General features: G+C 36.6%; 1 protein-coding gene and 1 pseudogene across 2 annotated transcripts; one reads left to right on the top strand and one right to left on the bottom strand.

The window, feature by feature from the left end:
- Positions 1-982: 982 nt before the first annotated feature.
- On the bottom strand, positions 983-14521 carry CTSS (cathepsin S). Its single transcript, XM_084865687.1, has 8 exons — positions 14382-14521; positions 13123-13249; positions 10266-10388; positions 9221-9370; positions 6174-6401; positions 4994-5159; positions 3662-3764; positions 983-2282 (listed from the first exon to the last, which is right to left on the bottom strand). Exons 1-8 carry the CDS (start codon positions 14411-14413, stop codon positions 2183-2185), a joined length of 1029 nt encoding a protein of 342 aa, XP_084721813.1. The 5' UTR covers positions 14414-14521; the 3' UTR covers positions 983-2182.
- Positions 14522-14587: 66 nt separating this feature from the next.
- LOC311612619 (WD repeat-containing protein SL1-17-like) lies at positions 14588-16264 on the top strand (annotated as a pseudogene). Its single transcript has one exon. The product of its transcript is annotated as a WD repeat-containing protein SL1-17-like (transcript).
- Positions 16265-17846: the final 1582 nt, after the last annotated feature.

The raw sequence follows: 17846 nt of genomic DNA, 5'->3' as shown, positions 1-17846 counted from the left end.
TAATGTCTCATTTAGAAACAAAATAATAAAATCGGAGCCAGTAGGCAATTTGAGATTATCTAGCAGTACAAACTTCTTAGATTACCGATTGTTATATGTCGAATAAATTGGTTTAGAGGTGTAAACATATCGTAATTATTCATAATTTTGATATGTCTGTATTACCAGTTAGAAAACAGTGACTCCATATATGGAAAGATTTGCCCAGAGTCAAATAGGAGAGGAATGGAGACTAGAACCCTGTTTTCAGGGTCAAAAATAGTGAAAATCCCCTGGCATAAAAATTATTGTGGTTGCCGAAACCGGTTTGGCTCAGTGGATAGAGCGTCGGTCTGTGGACTGAAAGGTCCCGGGTTCGAATCCTGTCAAGGGCATGTACATTGGTTGTGGGTACATCCCCAGTAGGGGGTGTGCAGAAGGCAGCTGGTCGATGTTTCTCTGTTATGGACGTTTCTGGCTCTCTATCCCTCTCCCTTCCTCTCTGTGGAAGCCTAACCTCTAACTGAAAGTTTGCATTTATTTTATGTAATTATTAATATTACCACAATATTAGCAATACTTGTAATTTTACAACCAAAAGAAAACTCAGATATTTTTATATAACCTTACAGTTTTTGCAGATATTTTCAAATATGCTCATTACTACTTCAAATTTAAGATAATTATTGACTCTTGTTATTTAATGCATTTATAAAGAAGCATGTACAGTATGTTACTATAGCACAAATTTATATTTTAACATTTTAATAATCAGCTTCATTTGCAATCCTATATGTTTTATTTTATGCACTTAAGAACATTATTCTGAGAAGGTGTCCATAGGCTTCATTAGACTGACAAAGGTAAAGAACCCATATTTTTATTCCATTTACAGTGCTTGAAAAATTGTGGGAAAAATAAAAACAAAAGAGTACTCAGGAGACTTATGTTATACTTTAAACAATAAAGAACTTAAAATTTTAAAAAAGAATACTCAACTGAATACCTTTTTAAAAAATACATTTTTATTGATTTTAGAGAGAGGGAGAAAAAGAGAAACATCGATCAGCTGCCCTTTGCATGTCTCAGTGGGGGACAGAGCCTGAACCCAGACATGTGCCTGACCCTGAATTGAACCTGCGACCTCTTGGTGCATGGGGTAACACTCAACCAACTGAGCCACACTGGCCAGAGCTTAACTAAATACTTTTTAATCATAATGTTTCTCTATACGTACATTTGATGTTAGTTATATAGTATAACCATGCTTTTATAGTTAGCAATTCTTGTTCTTTAAAATGTGCTTTATGGGGGAAAATGTACTTTATGGAGAGGGATTAAGAGATAGCAGAATTAGTTTAAGTTCAGTTTAAGATATACTAATGACATCATCCTGCACACATTTTATGTTGTAGGCATGAGCTTATAAAATTTAAAGTTCTTGCTGCCTTTTCAGAACCAATCTACATATCTATAGCAGTTGTGAGGAAAGGTCAATCTGAATTAGATAAATATGAGTAATGGAATATTAAATATTAAAACAAATGCAGTTTGGTTATTTTATTCAGGTTGACATCATTATTTGCTCCAAAAAGGTCCTGGCCAATTTGCTAATAGTTTAATTAGTATATTAATTATTAATCACTAAATAATTCTTACAAAGTGTGTAAAAACAGTCTCTTAAGCATTTGTCTACTTTAACTTCATTTAAAACATTTATTGAAACTTTTATGTGCAAAGATACAATTTGAGCCACATTAATAGATTAATAGTTTCTTCCATTGAAGTTGCCATAGCCCATCACCAGCAAACCACAATTTACATTTTCATGATAGATTATAATATTATCTAAGAATAAGAAAAGAGTGTTATGAGGTAATGATACTAAGTTGAAAAGACAAATAATTATAAAGCATATTCCATCAAGTTACAAAAGGATATCAAGGGACATAAAAAGACAAAGAGGTAAAATAAGAAATGACAAATTGGATTAGGTTGACTAATTCTCATACAGTTATATTTACAATATATTATTAATTTTTACTTTGCAATTTTTTTCAAGAACTGCAAAGTTAAAAAAGTAGAAGAGTCAAACCATATATTTACATTGATAATGACACACGTATTTCTACTGGTTATAACAGGTAAAACTGAAGAGAAAGTGTTTCATCTTTCTTGACTTGTTATATAATGAAGAGATCCTCTAGATTTCTGGGTAAGAGGGATAACTAGCAATCCCACAATGATTTCCGCTATTTCTTGCCATCCGAATATATCCTTGTTCACCAAAGTGGAGGCCCCAGCTTTAGAAAAACAAATAACACAAAATTACAAATGAATGCCACATTATCAATTTTTTATCTTTTAGATTGTGTTTCTCATAAAGCAACTCTATATAAAAAGCTGTAGGCCCTGGCTAGGTAGCTCAGTTGGTTAGAGCATTGTCCCAATATACCAAGGTTGTGGGTTTGATCCGTGGCCAGGGCACATACACGAATTAACTAATGAATGCATAAATAAGTAGAACTGATGTTTCTTTCTCTCCCTTTCCTACCCCCTCTCTTTCTCAAATCAATAAATAAAACTTTTAAAAAATAAAAATCTATAAACAAAATTAGCTTTAGAATATAATAATTTCCCAAGGACTTTTAGGCAATTTTCAACAGAATTTTATTTATTTATTTATTTTTTTAAAATATATATTTTATTGATTTTTCACAGAGAGGAAGGGAGAGGGATAGAGAGCTAGAAACATCGATGAGAGAGAAACATCGACCAGCTGCCTCCTGCACACCCCGTACTGGGGACGTGCCCACAACCAAGGTACATGCCCTTGACCGGAATCGAACCTGGGACCACTGAGCTAAACCGGTTCCGGCTTCAAAGGAATTTTAGAAGTCTTTAGTCCTAAACAGGATGGGGCAAAAGTAAGATTCTAGTTGTGAGTATGTGAAACAAAGTTTATTCTTGTATTATTACTTATTATTTATTATATTACTTTCCATGTGAACAATTGTAAACCTACTTTTGCCTCACCCTATTTTGATGAATACTTAATACATAAATAAAACAATGAAAGATCCATTCCAAACCTTTAATTCTCCTTCTTTGTGAATATGCCTTATGCAGGGAATGAGTATTATTATTCTTTCCAAGGCCCCACCTCGAAATGTTTTTGCATAATAGGATCATAGGTAATCATTTGCTATTAAACTTAAATTCCTTTAAAGAATGTCAATTAAATATTTTTGAGAGACTACTATAGAAAAGGCATAGGGCAGGGAATTTCATGCTTTGGGCCTCTAGTATATATATATAGCTAATATCCTAAGAATGGAAGGATGTTACCCCCAAAAAAATGTAGAATAAGAAGAGTAATGGGCAAAGGATGGGGCCCTGGAGGAAAGACCAACACTGGCGAGCTGAACAGAGGAGTACCGGTAGGTATTCTTAAAGGAGATCAAGAAGGAATGATCAGAAAAGTATTGTAGAAGAGCAGCCATGAAAACAAAGAGCTGAAGGCACAATAGGAAATGAAGACAGTACATATTTAGAAATCACTTTATAAGATGTTATCATTGTCAATATCATGATCATCATCATAATCACAAGAAAGCATCTGTTGAGGCTCCCTCCAAATCCTGATTTTAATTAAATATCCATTAAAGTATAAATATATTACCTGTTTTTCACTAGCCAGTAGTCTTTCCCATTATAGTTACCGTAGCCAACCGCTAATACAGCATGATTCACTTTGAGAGTACAGGCTTGGTCATAGTAGACACCTGAGAATAAAATGGGTAGAGATAGAAAAAGAGTGAATGGTATGTGACAATGAGGACATTTGAAAATGCTATTATTTTTGTTAGACTGTTTTGCATATGTTAATTAAAAGTTTTAAGAACATATACTCTAATTTTTTAACTATTTATATTTAATAATTTTTTGCCATCAATGCTGTGTTTGTCAGGTTTTTTTTTTTTTTTTTTGCCAAGTTTCCTAAAAAGTTTTCTTTGCTAAAACTGTTACCCTTTTCTAATTATTTTTAACTTATAAACAGTTATTGTATTTTTTTTAATTTATGAGAGAGAGAGAGAGAGAGAGAGAGAGAGAGAGAGAGAGAGAGAGAGAGAGAAAGAGATCGCTTTGTTGTTCCAGCTACCTATGCATTCATTGGTTGTTTCTTAAATGTGCCCTGATCAGGAAGTGGGACCCTCCAGCTTGGCCTGTCCAGCTGAGCTAGCCAGCCAGGGTCTACTGAATTTCTTTGTAGATATTCCTAAATTGTTTCTTCCACACATTTTCATTCTTTATTAGATTAAATTTTTTTGTTAAATTTTTCTGTCAATCTTCCCCTGAGGATATTTTTTCTATTGCTTTTCAGAGAGAATAGAAGGGAGGGAGGAAGGGGGAGAGAAAGAAACATTGATGTGAGAGAGACTCCTAGACTGGGGGTGGAGAGTGAATCTGCAACCCTTGACTGGGAAGCGAACCAACGACCCTGAGGTATGTGGGGCCAACACTCTAACCGCTGAGCATACCAGCCAGGGCTAGATTAAATTATTTTTAAGGTGAGGTTTAGAAAAAATATTATGATCTTCTACCCATCAGTGGGTGCCTTCCTTTATACTGCTATGTGCAGCTGTAGTACACAGTGGCTACAGTGGTTAGCAGCACAGGTGCTGGAGTCAAGTAGCACAGTTTCTAGTTCCAGCTAACCGTTTTTCATACTGTGTGGCTTTAAGCAAGTTAACCCAAGACTTAATTTTTTCATTTGTAAAATAGGGCTATTGTGAGGATTAAATGAGATAATACATAAGAAGAATTCATCATGGTACTTGGCATATAGTCTTAGTAAACTTCGGCAAGTATTATTTTACTAATTAGAACTGGGTATAAAAATGTGTACATGAAATGGAGGGTTCTATTTATCCTACTCAAAACATGCAGAGGTGGATAACATAATAGTGCAAGGGCAGAATATAACAAGAGGATATTATGTCTGAGTTTTTACCACTTTTGTAGAGGAAGAAAGAAGAATGGCTTGCATCTATAGCAACAGACACAGGTCCTTTATTGGCCACAGCTTCTTTCAAGGCCTCTTCACTACCGTAAGGAAGTTCAACATACTTTGAACATGTGGCAGCTCGATATTTTGAGTCATAGTGGCACTTTCCATCCTGAAAAAAAGAAAAAGTATAAGTTAGATAAAGAAGTATACTTCACTTTCTTTCACAAATCACCAATATCCTAAGTTTGGACTTCAAATATCTTTTCTTTCCTCATTAGCCTTTTCAAGTATCTAAGGTGTCTTCCTGTGTTTGAAGAAAGAAAAATTAAATCTTCCAAAGCCCAGTCCCATGTTTCATCAATAGCAGAGAATGTACATATTATTCTATTGTTTTACATTGTGCACATTTCGTATATGCATAAGTTGTCCGGATAATGTCCTCAGACTCTAAGGTGGATTGTAGGGGTGTACAACATAAAGATCTTAAACTCTAGACTAGAGCTTTAAAATCTTTTTGGTAATATAATGCCTGCAAGATGATCTGCAGTTTAAATAATGGTTTATAACAACCATGTAGTATGGAAAACAGTATATTTCATGTGGGAAAAGGGAGGTTATCAATTCATGTTTGTTTCTACAACTATGCTTTAGAAGTACTTAGTAGAAAGAGAACTTGAAAGAAATAAACTAAAATAATAGTGGATAAGGTAGGAGGTTTTGGAGTGACTTTATCTTTTCTAAATTTTCTGCAATATGGATGGATATATTACATTATTTAATAAAATATATCATGAACTCGCAAGGAGGATGAAGAGAGCATTACTTAGTTTTTTTTAGTAGCTAGAAGAATGATGTGGTTGATGATTTGAGATAAGAGTAATCATGGGAGGCTACTGGACAGAATTTAAATTCCAGGCAGATATACAGAAAGAGTTTTAAGGAAGGTTTGCTGAAATTCCATTTTAAGCATGAATTGTATTTGCTTGTCTAAAACTAATATGCCAGTGATAAATTAAGAAGCCTCCTGCATAAGAAAAAGAACTCTTGAGAATTTAGGATTCCTAGTCAGGATTTTTACACACACAACACTGCTTCTCAAGTATTGGCTTGGTGGTGAGTTTAGTTCAGTCGGTCAAGGGATATAAGATCATGGGGCAGCCCAAAATATTTGCTTGTGACATACCATGGCTTTATAGGGATAGGAAGCTTCTGAATCGATGCCATTGTTGTCAATGATATACTGGAAAGCCTCTGTCATGAATCCACCATTGCAGCCTTTATTGCTGTACTTTCCATTTGAGCAATCCACCAGGTTCTGGGCGCTCAGAGACACCAGCTTTCCTGTCTTCAGCTTCAGCTGTCCTTCCAGGGCCCCCACAGCACTGAAAGCCCAACAGGAACCACAGGAACCCTAAAACAGACACAAAGCCATAGGAGAAATTACAGAAAGTCAGTAACACCCAAACTGGGCAACACCCAACATATCAGCCCTGTCAACAGTTATCGGAAAAGCTCCCCCACTTATAATTTCCTCTTCTCTTAGACCAGTGATTTTCAACTGGTATGCCACAACACACTGGTGTACTGCAAGAATTTTTAAAACATACAATACCTGACTAGTCAGGGGCATTGACCTCTTTTCCCTTAGATTGTCAAATAAAAAGGTGACAACAGCTGCCCTGGCCGATGTGGCTCAGTTGGTTGAGCGCTGTCCCAGGCACCTAGAGGTCACAGGTTCCATTCCCTGTCAGGGCACATGCCTGGGTTTCAGGGTTTCAGTGGGAGGGGGGGGCGTTTGGTAGGCAGCCAACTGATGTTTCTCTCATCATGTTTCTTTGTCTGTCTGTCTCTATCTCTTCCTCCCTTTCCTCTCTAAAATCAATAAAAACATACAATATTTTTCAAAAATGACAACTAACACAATAGCTATCCAGTATGAATGAATAAAAAAATATACCTATTTTCTGTTCAGATAGGCAAAAAATACATTTTTTGTTGTGCCACAGATTTTAGTAATTTGTTTATTTGTGCCATGAGATGAGAAAGGTTGACAATCATTGTCTTAGACAACGGGAATGAAGACTAAACCCTTGCTCACTCTGGGTAAGGTTCAACCTGGATAAAGATTTGCAAATGGCTGAGCTCAGAGCTTAATTACCATATTCAAGCATATTAAGAAACAGTACTTATTGCCGAGATCGGTTTGGCTCAGTGGATAGAGCGTCGGCCTGCGGACTGAAGGGTCCCAGGTTCGATTCCGGTCAAAGGCATGTACCTTGGTTGTGGGCACATCTCCAGTGGGGGTGATGCAAGAGGCAGCTGATCGATGATTCTCTCTCATCGATGTTTCTAACTCTCTATCCCTCTCTCTTCCTCTCTGTAAAAAATCAATAAAATATATTTTAAAAAAAGAAGAAAAGAAACAGTACTTATTAAGCATGTTCTAAATCCAAGCTATTTTCACCCATAAAGGAAATGGTTGCCTACAATAAAATGATTTTGAAAGGAGCTGGGGTGATTCCCTTGATCTAAATTACCCTTTCTCCTGCCAAATGATGCCATACCTAAAACATAAGGTAAAAAATTTCTTTGAGCTTCTGAATTTTTAAATCCAAAGATATTTTACAAACAGAAAGCAAAAGGTACAGAGAGGACAGAGCCCTTTTATAATTGCTCTCACTCTCTTCTCTTCTCATCCCACCTTGCTCTCTGCCCAAAGAAAGCACACTGAAATTGCTTTTTGTTAAAGCAAAATCATCTATTGAAATGCAAGCACCCAGGGAAAGAAGTTCATTACATTATTTATAGTCAACACCTAAATAAGCAGTTTATCAGATCTTCCCAAACTTTTATTTTAGAGAATCTCCAGTAAGAAACCCAAAAATAGTTGAAAGAAAAATAACCAGATGGAAAAAGAGATTAATAGTAGCATTCACTTATTAATTTTTACCTTTATGGGTCACAAGCTGGAGCAGGTGCTTAGAATATTCTGATTCTTCCTTACCTAGATCTCTAAATAATACATATGTTTTACTCTTATTTATCCCTAATTTAGGATTTTTGTAGCTTTTTTTTTTTTTACAAGCAAAATAAAGGAAATATAAAAACATAGAAACAAAAATTTAAAAGCCTGTATTTCTTATTCTAAAAATGCAAGCCTACACTGTGGAGAACAGTGTGGAGTTTCCTCAAAAAACTGAAAATGGAACTCCCATTTGACCCAGTAATCCCACTTCTAGGAATATATCCCAAGAAACTAGAAACACCAATCAGAAAGGATATATGCACCCCTATGTTCATAGCAGCACAATCTACAATAGCCAGAATTTGGAAACAGCCTAGGTACCCGTCAGCAGATGATTGGGTCCAAAAACTATGGTACATCTGCACAATGGAATACTATGCTGCCATAAAAAAGAAGGAATTCTCATCATTTGCAGCAACCTGGATGGAATTGGAGAACATTATGCTGAGTGAAATAAGCCAATCAATGAAAGAGAAACACCACATGACCTCACTCATTTGTGGATGATAAAGAACATTATAAATTGATGAACCAAGAGACAGATATAGAGACAGTAAAGCAACAGGCAGACTGTCAAATTACAGTGGGGAGGGGAGGAAGATCTGGGGGAGATAATAGATCAACCGAAGGACTTGTGTACATGCATATAAGTACAACCCATGGACATAAAACTCTGGGGAGGGAGGGTATGTATAGGAGGGAGGGAGGGGGCAAAAAAAAAATCAATAAAATATATTAAAATAAATAAATAAATAAATAAAAATGCAAGCCTAATCAAATTATTTGACTGTGTAATTTATAGACAACACTGAGCTCTCTTTTCTCTCCTTCCAACCTGAAATTCACAAGTGAGATGGAGGGAGCTATTTTCTCACACACAATACTATTCCTCAAGTAGTTATATAGCATGGTGGAGGGTCCAGTGCAGGCGATGGATAGCATGAGCACTGAAGTCTGTCTTGACCTATTTGCTTAGTTTACAGTTTTTGAATAATGTGGCTCTAACCATTAGTGAGGAAAACAAATAAATTATGATATGAGGTCCTTGCTCTCAGTAGCTCACAAAATAGTTGAGAAGACAGAATAATAAAAATAATTAGAAAGTACATAAGGGTGATTCACTGCCAGATTATGTAGCTAGATTAAGTATTTACAGAAGAGAGAACTCTACCTAGGGTGCAGAGGCCTGGCGTGATGATACTCACCTGGTTTTTCACTTCGGTAACACACCCCTTGTCTCTCCAGTCCATAGAATCAGGTAATTTTTGGTTAGGGTTTGACTTGTAAGTGACATTTCTCTGCCATGGGCTGGGGACTCTTAGGGAACTCATCAATAACATTACTTCTTCACTGGTCTACAAGGCAAAATAAATAAAATAAATATATATCCTTTCACTTATATCCTGCTTTTCAATATCCTAGTAACTATAACTCTGAATATATTTGACAACTGGGAAAAAACAAGTGGTAGTTGTGACCATCATAAATACTGTTAACTACCTCGTGGGTGAATTATCTGGGTCTCTTTTTTACTCTCACATTTTGCAATATTATCCCAGTTAGACAGTGGGAAGGAGGAAAAAAAAATTACAAAAACTAGAAGTTACAGGGAGACAGAGTTTTGGTTCAAAGTAAGGCATAATTCTATAAAAGAGCTGTCTAGAAAGTGGATTGAACTGATTTTCCTTGTGAGAAAGAATTATAAAGTAGAGTCCAACATTTAAGTGGGAATTTAATCTACTAGGGTGTTCCCTTCCAAGGGGTACTGTGATTCCAGTGAGCAAGATCTCAAATGAGCCTATGATTCTTAATTTTGGCACAGTGGTGCAGTTTTGCAGAGTAGTACAGAATATAAAATGGAAGATTTTCTTGTGATATTAAGAAATTAATTCTCCAATTAAGAAAGCAGGTGGACCATATTAAATTGTCAATTTAGACTTACATAAGTACGATAACTACAAGATTGTGAGCAGTCTTACCAGGCTTAAAAAAAAATTGGGCAATGTTTTATAAAATTAATAAAAACAGAAGACTAAAGTCTATGAGTTTAAAATAAAGAAGGGATTTGGTAAGTAAAGTGGTAACATTAGGACTAAAGGAATCTGTGCAAATTCTTGTTTTTAAAGTCTGCCTTTTCTCACTTTTACATGTAGATAATTTGCCTTTGTCATTTACTTTCAATTTGCTTTTGGAAAGACAAAAATCATGCTTACCAAGAGATAAGAGCAGGATTATTTGTGGTTTACCTACCATGTCTGCCAGATGGTTCATGCCTAGATCATATGAATGCATTCCCATTGAATGCTCCAGGTTGTGAAGCATCACAAATTTTAGATTCTTTTCCCAGATGGAACGTCGTGTTACTTCCTCATTCTAATAAGTAAGGAAAAAAGAACATAGTTGTACTGAATCCTGCACAAATAAGTGTTCAGTAATGAAAATAAACATATTATGAAGCATTCCCCCATGTAAATAAATGAATATATTCAATATAACTGGTAAAACTATATATCAATCTTAATTCTTACGCTTAATTGCTTGATGTGATTAATATTATTTTATGATATATAATGAACTTCTTCCATCTGCTAAAATGTTTTTGTTTTACAAAGTGCTATTGGTTGAAGTATATCCTTTGTAGGTAGTAAATTCACAACATCTTTACAGGCTTAAAAAATGTTTTTTGCCCTCACTCTTGAAAGATAGTTTAACTGATTATACATTTCTAGCTTTTTTTGTTTGTTTGTTTTTTAGCGATTTGAAGCTATTTCTCCATTTTATTCTAGAATTTATTATTCTAAACCACTAGAATAGAAAAATGGAATAAAGAAAAATAAATTTAATGAAGTATAGGAAAGCAAATTATTGCTTTTAACTTTGGTAACTTTTTTTAAAAAATATATATTTTTTTATTGATTTTTTACAGAGAGGAAGGGAGATAGAGAGCTAGAAACGTCAATGAGAGAGAAACATTGACCAGCTGCCTCTTGCACACCCCTACCGGGGATGTGCCAGCAACCAACGTACATGCCCTTGACCGGAATCGAACCTGGGACCTTTCAATCCGCAGACCGACGCTCTACCACTGAGCCAAACCCGTTTTGGCTAACTTTGGTAACTTTTATGATTCCCTTTCTCTTTGATATTTCGAAGCTTCATTACATGTGTCTGGGTGTGGGTTTCTTTATTTCCTCTCTTGGGTACTTTTGATTGAAAGATGCAGGATTTTTTTTCATATCTAGAAAATTCTAACCAGTATCTCCTCAATATTGCTTCTCTACCATCCCATCTAACTGTCTTTTTCAGAAATTTCTATCGGATATATTTTGTAGCCTCAAACTCTTTTTCATCTCTTTTACCTGCATTTTCACAGTTTTTCTTTTCCTTTTCATATGCTTCCTTGGGGGTTGAATGCTTCAGTACTATCTCCTAGATTGCCGTTTCTATCCAACTCTTTCTAGTCTGGAGTTTATATACCTTTTATTGAGTCCTTATTTCAATTACTACAGTTTTAATTTTTAAGATTCCTAATTGAATTTCTAATTTCTTTTATACTTTCTTGTTCATTTGTGTGGATGTTATTATTTATGTTATATATATATGTGTGTGTGTGTTTGTATGTATACATATAAATATATAATTTTAATTTTATCCAGAGTGAATCCATATTTTGACTTGAATTTGTTGCCCCCGGGGAGTTTCATTTACATAGGATCAATGTACATGGAATACAAAGTATACGGTGCCTCCTAAAATTCCAAACACTCATCTCTACCCCAAGGCTATAGTTTCCAATAAGTGATAACCTGATGAGCAACCAGCAACAACTATTTTCTGCCTCATCTCATTAAGTGTTAGAGCCCAAGCCCAGACCGTGGTTCCAGGTAGCAAGTCTAGATGCAGCCCCCTCTTCTTGGAGCAAGATTTTATTGTTACCTCAGTAGTGGTCATGTACAGATATATTGCCAAACCAATGGAGCAGAAAAAATGGAATAAAAAAATAAACATAATGAAATATAGGAAAGGAAATAAGAAATGAACTTTGAGATAACTAAAGTAGGATAAATTAAATAAATTAAGGTAAGATACCAATGAAAAGTCATTTTTATTTCCCTTTAGGGAGTGAAATCATTAAAAAGAAAGGTAGCTTTAATCAGACAGTGGTACCATCTAACTCTAGTGGTCTCTGAAATTAGAGTGAAGGTGAAGTCCATCATCCCAAGAAAACAACTTAGAGTTCACGTACTACTCAAAGTATCTTTTTATACAAAAATGATACATCAAATAAGTGACTGCATGTTGGCCTACAAAGTCAGTATTATATACCGAGTGTCCCACAAAGTGTGTATGTGTGTGTGTGTGTGTGTGTGTGTGTGTGTATTGTCTATAGATTCTATTACATTTTAAAAATGAAATGTATTTTAATAAATACTGCCTTTATAATTATTCCAAGTACGTATAGCTTTTGGGGGACACCCTGTAGTTACAGGACTTAGTTATTTGGAGCACTAGGGCTAAGGACTTAAAATCAAAATCAGTAAGTATGTTTTGAAATAAAAATAAGAGCACAAAGTGGGAAGTGAGAGTCAAGAAACAACATCTGGCATTCCATCTGCCCGGGGCGGAAATAAGGGCTTTTATTTTCCAAACATGTCCTCTTTCCCCTTGGCCTGGCACCTTCATTCTAGTGATCTACTTTGCTCGCTCCCTGGCTTCTGTCCATTCTCTGCTCAAATGTCGCCTTATAGGTGAGGCCTTCCCTGACTGTTCCATAGAATCATCATTCCCAGCCTCTCCCCACCTTCACCCAGGGCACTTCCTACCCTCCATGCCTTACCTTGTTTTTCTCTACTTCACTTATCACCATTTAACATACTATATACCTGATTATTTATTAACTTATTTCTTGTCTGCTCTACTGGGGTGTAAGCTCTATAAAAACAGGAACTTTTGTTTTGTTTTGTTTCCGGCTGTACCAAGAGCAGAATCTGGCAAGAAATGTGAACGAACATTTATTGAAAACACTGCTTGTAAGAATCTAATCTGAGAGGGAGAAAGCACAGAGTACTAGAGTAAAAGCAAGTCACTCAGTGGCAATGCCGTCTACCTGTTCCGTGTATTGCTTGCCATAGGTTTTCTTCCAGAGGTCCCAGTGGTGATCCAACGTGGGGTCTTTGTGCAGCTGTGCCATGGCAGAGGAGCACCCCAGGAGAAGCCAGAGCAGCCATTTCATTCTGTGAAAGGAAAGGTCAGGTAGGAAGAGTAGCTGTTAGCTGCATCTATTGTGACCATATCTCTCGTAACAAAAAAAAAGCAATGCAAAGGCAGTCAAAGGGTCAGAATACTACAAATCAGAATTATACAGAAGAAGTGTAGGAGGATATACAGTGTGGAGCAAAGTAGGTTTACAGTTGTTCGTATGAACATAACACAATAATTAATAAGTAATAGGTTAAGCATCTTGTTTCATGTACAAAATTTATTCTTGTGCTATTTTTATGAATTATTGTATTATTTTCCATACAAACAACTGTAAACTTACTTTGGCCCCACCCCATATAGTCACAGTTATACTGTGGTCTGCAGATTCATGTCAGAAATACTACTACTAATGCTTATGAGCTCTTTAAAAAGTGATTTTCAGAAATTTTCAGAAATTTCCTGGTGCTTAGTAAACCAAACTCACATTCAGGGTTGGCTTTGTTGCAGGAAGTAGGGACTTTCCAGGATTTGCCAACAAATCTAATCAAGGGACATCCTCTTTCCTCATTAACGGGAAGGCAAACCTTGGAAAAATCATTTATCTTCAGAATTTTTGCACGTGTAAGTTCTTCTTAACTGGCCTACTTAAATATTCACAACATTTAGAGGTGGTTAAAAGACAACTCCCAAATATTCTTTTCACATCCAAAGGTCATTTTATTGAGTTAATTTTTTAAATTCCCCCCACTTCCAGCAATCAAAATACTGATTTCAAAGGAAGCAAAATTAACTTCTTTTGAAAACACTACTTATCTATTTAATACAAAAACATTTTAACAGAAATTCAGTGACTAGCCATTTCTCAAACTGGATTCTCCTTTTAATTCCGTTTTTTTAATTGAAAATAACTGTGATTGTAACCATATAAATTTTCAAATTATACACCAAAGAAAACTACATTTCAGCCTCAGGCTTAGATGTCCAAGCACACATTTAACTTTTCAAAAATAAATTCCTTTTAGTCCAAACGCAAAGAGGCAAATTGAGCCATTTGATTTTTTAGTTTACTTCCTGAAACCAAAGATTTGAAACCTGGCAGGCAGAGCAAGCTGAAAACACAAAGGGTTTAAGACCAAATGCGAGAAAACAAAACCCGGACAGTACCTATACATATTGGAACCAGCAGATGCTCCCATATTAAGAATGCTTGAAGGTGGTCTCTCTCCAAAGATTCAAAGGCAGCAAAGAGACTTCAGCTAAATTTGACTTTAAAAAGAAGTTGGAACTTGTCACATGAATCATCCTGAAGAGGAAGTGAACTTTCATTTCAGTTTCATTTAAAATCTTCTAGGTCAGCTGACTCCAGCCCTCTCTCTATGATTTTAGAAACAAAGTGGGTACAACCAGGATCAAAAGAGCCCCAGTACGGGAGATCAGTAGAACCTGCTCAGTAAAATAAGAGCACTGCAAGTTCGCCCTTCAATCCTTCATCATTTTGATAATTCACCTTACCTAAAATCACCAATTTTCAGATTGGTTTCTCTCACACATTGATTTTTTTTTCCTCTCTCCCTTTCCCTTCCTCTCTCTAAAAAATAAAATTTTAAAAAATGGAGAGAGAGAGAGAGGAAGAAAGAGAGAGAGAGAAAGAGAGAGAGAAAGGGAGAGAGAGAGAGAGAGAGAGAGAGAGAGAGAGAGAGAGAGAGAGAGAGAGAGAGAGAGAGAGAGAGAGAATGGTAGAGCTGAGCAGCAGCAGCAGCAGATTTTCTGGCCACCTGGTCCCCAGTATTACCGGTATGAATTGTAGCATTCATGTCAACTGTGTTTTGTTCAGTAGCATCCTAGGTTGAGCATCTCTCTCTGTGTGGTTTAAGAAATGTTCCTGGTTACTTAATCTCCAAGCCTGACTGGCTTCCTGACTTTCCCAGAGATTTTGTGAGCTCCCTACTATTTTTAAAATATATATATATTTTTTTATTTCAGAGAGTAAAGGAAAGGGAGAGAGAGATAGAAACATCAGTGATGAGAGAAAAATCATCAATCATCTTCTGTTCCTTAGTATTTGTCCAAAAGGTAAAAACGTTATGTCCAGGTTAGACATGCGCCTGTGCTATGTGACCGGGCAGTGAGGCGAGCTGTCTGGCCTTTAGCCCTTCATCCTTGGCTAAGGAAATGACCAGCCAGTACAATATTCTCTTCAAACAAGAGCAAGCCCATAATGATGTCACTTAGTGGCCTGGGGGACAAACAAGAAGGAAAACTGAGACAGTGGTCATGGGGTCCCTGGACGACCTGGTGAAAGTCTGGAAATGGAGTGATGAGAGGCTGGACCTGCAGCGCAGTCTGGAGGGACATCAGCTGGGCATGGTGTCTGTGGGCATCAGCCACGTGCCGCCCATCACTGCATCCAGTTCTCTCGATGCCCACATTTGTCTCTGGGACTTGGAGTGTGGCAAACAGATGAAGTCCATAGATGCAGGATGGGTGGATGCCTAGACTTTGGCCTTTTCTCCTGATTCCCAGTATCTGGCCACAGGAACTCATGTGTGGAAAGTGAACATTTTTTATGTGGAAAGTGGGAAAAAGGGATATTCTTTGGACCATTCATTATTAGCATTGCCTATAATCCTGATGGGAAGTATCATCAATATTTTTGATATTGCAACGGGAAACTGCTGCACATGCTGGAAGACCATGACATGCCCATTCGCTCCTTGACCTTTTCCCCAGATTCCAAGCTCCTCATCACTGCTTCAGATGATGGCTACATCAGGATCTACAATGTACAACACACCAACGGAGCTGGTGCTCTGAGTGGCCTCGCATCCTGGGTGCTGAATGTGGCATTCTATCCTGACAACACTCACTTTGTTTCCAGTTCGTCTGACAGGAGTGCAAAAGTCTGTGACATCGGAACGAAGACTTGTGTTCACACCTTCTTCGACTACCAGGATCAGGTCTGGGGAGTAAAAAACAATGGAAATGGCTCAAAAATTGTGTCCATTGGAGATGATCAGTAAATTCACATCTATGATTGCTCAATTTAAAGGTCAGTTTTTCATGCTAATGCTGCAGAGAGAATGTACAGATTGAACATATTTCTCATCCTTCTATCTTGTTTAAAAGATACATTTATTATAGCCAAAACTTAAATTATGTAGATATGACATAAATATTTTCATGTTTTATTGGGGAAAGGACTTATGTCCACACAAAAATCGCACTCAGATGTTTATAGCAGATTTATTCATATTTGCCAAAACTTGGAAGCACTGAAGATGTTCTTCAGTGGGTGAATGAATAAACTGTGGTACATCCAGATAATGGAATATTATTTGTCACTAAAAAAAAAATGAGTTGTCAAACCAGGAAAAGACCTGGAGGAACCTTAAATTCACATTACTAAGTGAAAGAAGCTAATCTAAAAAGGCTACATACTATACAAGTCCAAAACAAGGCAAGAAGTTAGGGGAAGGAGGGATGAATAGGCAGAGCACAAAAGATTTTAGGGCAGTGAAACTACTTCGTATGATACCATAATGGTAGATATATCTTTATATATCTGTCCAAACACTTGGAATGTACAACACAAAGAGTGAATCCTTGCTGAAACCGGTTTAGCTCAGTGGTAGAGCGTCGGTCTGCGGACTGAAAGGTCCCAGGTTCGATTCCGGTCAGGGGCATGTATTATACATTGGTTGCGGGCACATCTTGGGTTGGGGTTGTGCAGGAGGCAGCTGGTCAATGTTTCTCTCTCATTGACGTTTCTAGCTCTCTATCTCTCTCCCTTCCTCTCTGTGAAAAATCAATAAAATATATTTAAAAAAAAAAAAGTGAATCCTAATGTCAACTATGGTCTTTGGGTGATTATGATGTGTCAGTGTCGGTTCATCATTTGTTAACAAATGTGCCCCTCTGATGGGGAATGTTGATAATGGGGGAGGCTATGCTTGTGTGGGGGCAGATGGTATATGGGAAATCTCTGAACCTTCTCAATTTTGCTATGAACCTAAAAGTGTTCTAAAAAAAATAAAATCAATTTTTTAAAAAACATACCACCCTATACTTTACAGCTTCATCTTCACTATTGCTATAACCTAAGGGTTTGACTTTCCACCCTCTCCTATTCAGATTTCGAAACCTAATCTCCAATGTGAAGGTTATTTGGATGTGGTGGCTTTATTAGGACATTAGGTTCCCAGGGTGGAGCCTTCATGAATGGTTTTTTTTTCCCTACAAATGCCCTTATAAAAGAGGCCCCCTTGGCCCTTCTACAGAAAGATAGCCATCTGTGAACCAGGAAGGGGTTCACACCAGGAACTGAATCTGCCAGAGTCATGATTTTGGACTTCCCAACCTCCAGAACTGTGAAAAACAAAATCTGTTGTTTATAAACCACCCGTTTGTGTTATTTTGTTACAGCAGCTCAAACAGACTAAGCCATCTATACTCACACATAAACCTTATACTCAAAGCAACTAGTTTTCATGTTCCCAGAAAATCCACCCTTATCCTCTGCACTTTTTTACTCATTTTATAATTTTAACAGTCCCAGCTAACAAATCTTGGACACCGATTATATGCCAATGAATGTGTATTATTATTAAAATTTTACAACACTATAAGGTA

This window comes from Pipistrellus hanaki (assembly GCF_964339955.1).
Source record: "Pipistrellus hanaki genome assembly, chromosome: 18".
Taxonomy (NCBI): Eukaryota; Metazoa; Chordata; class Mammalia; order Chiroptera; family Vespertilionidae; genus Pipistrellus; species Pipistrellus hanaki.
The sequence above is the reverse complement of the archived record's forward strand: the minus strand, read 5'-3'. Positions and strand labels throughout refer to the sequence as shown.

Coding starts and splice junctions, on each gene's coding strand:
- CTSS (XM_084865687.1), bottom strand. CDS start 14,413: ATGGGAGCATCTGCTGGTTCCAATATGTATAG. Junction 13,250..14,381: donor GCTGGTTCCAATATGTATAG/GTACTGTCCGGG, acceptor TTCCTTTCACAG/AATGAAATGGCTGCTCTGGC. Junction 2,283..3,661: donor TACTGGCTAGTGAAAAACAG/GTAATATATTTA, acceptor GTTTTTCTAAAG/CTGGGGCCTCCACTTTGGTG.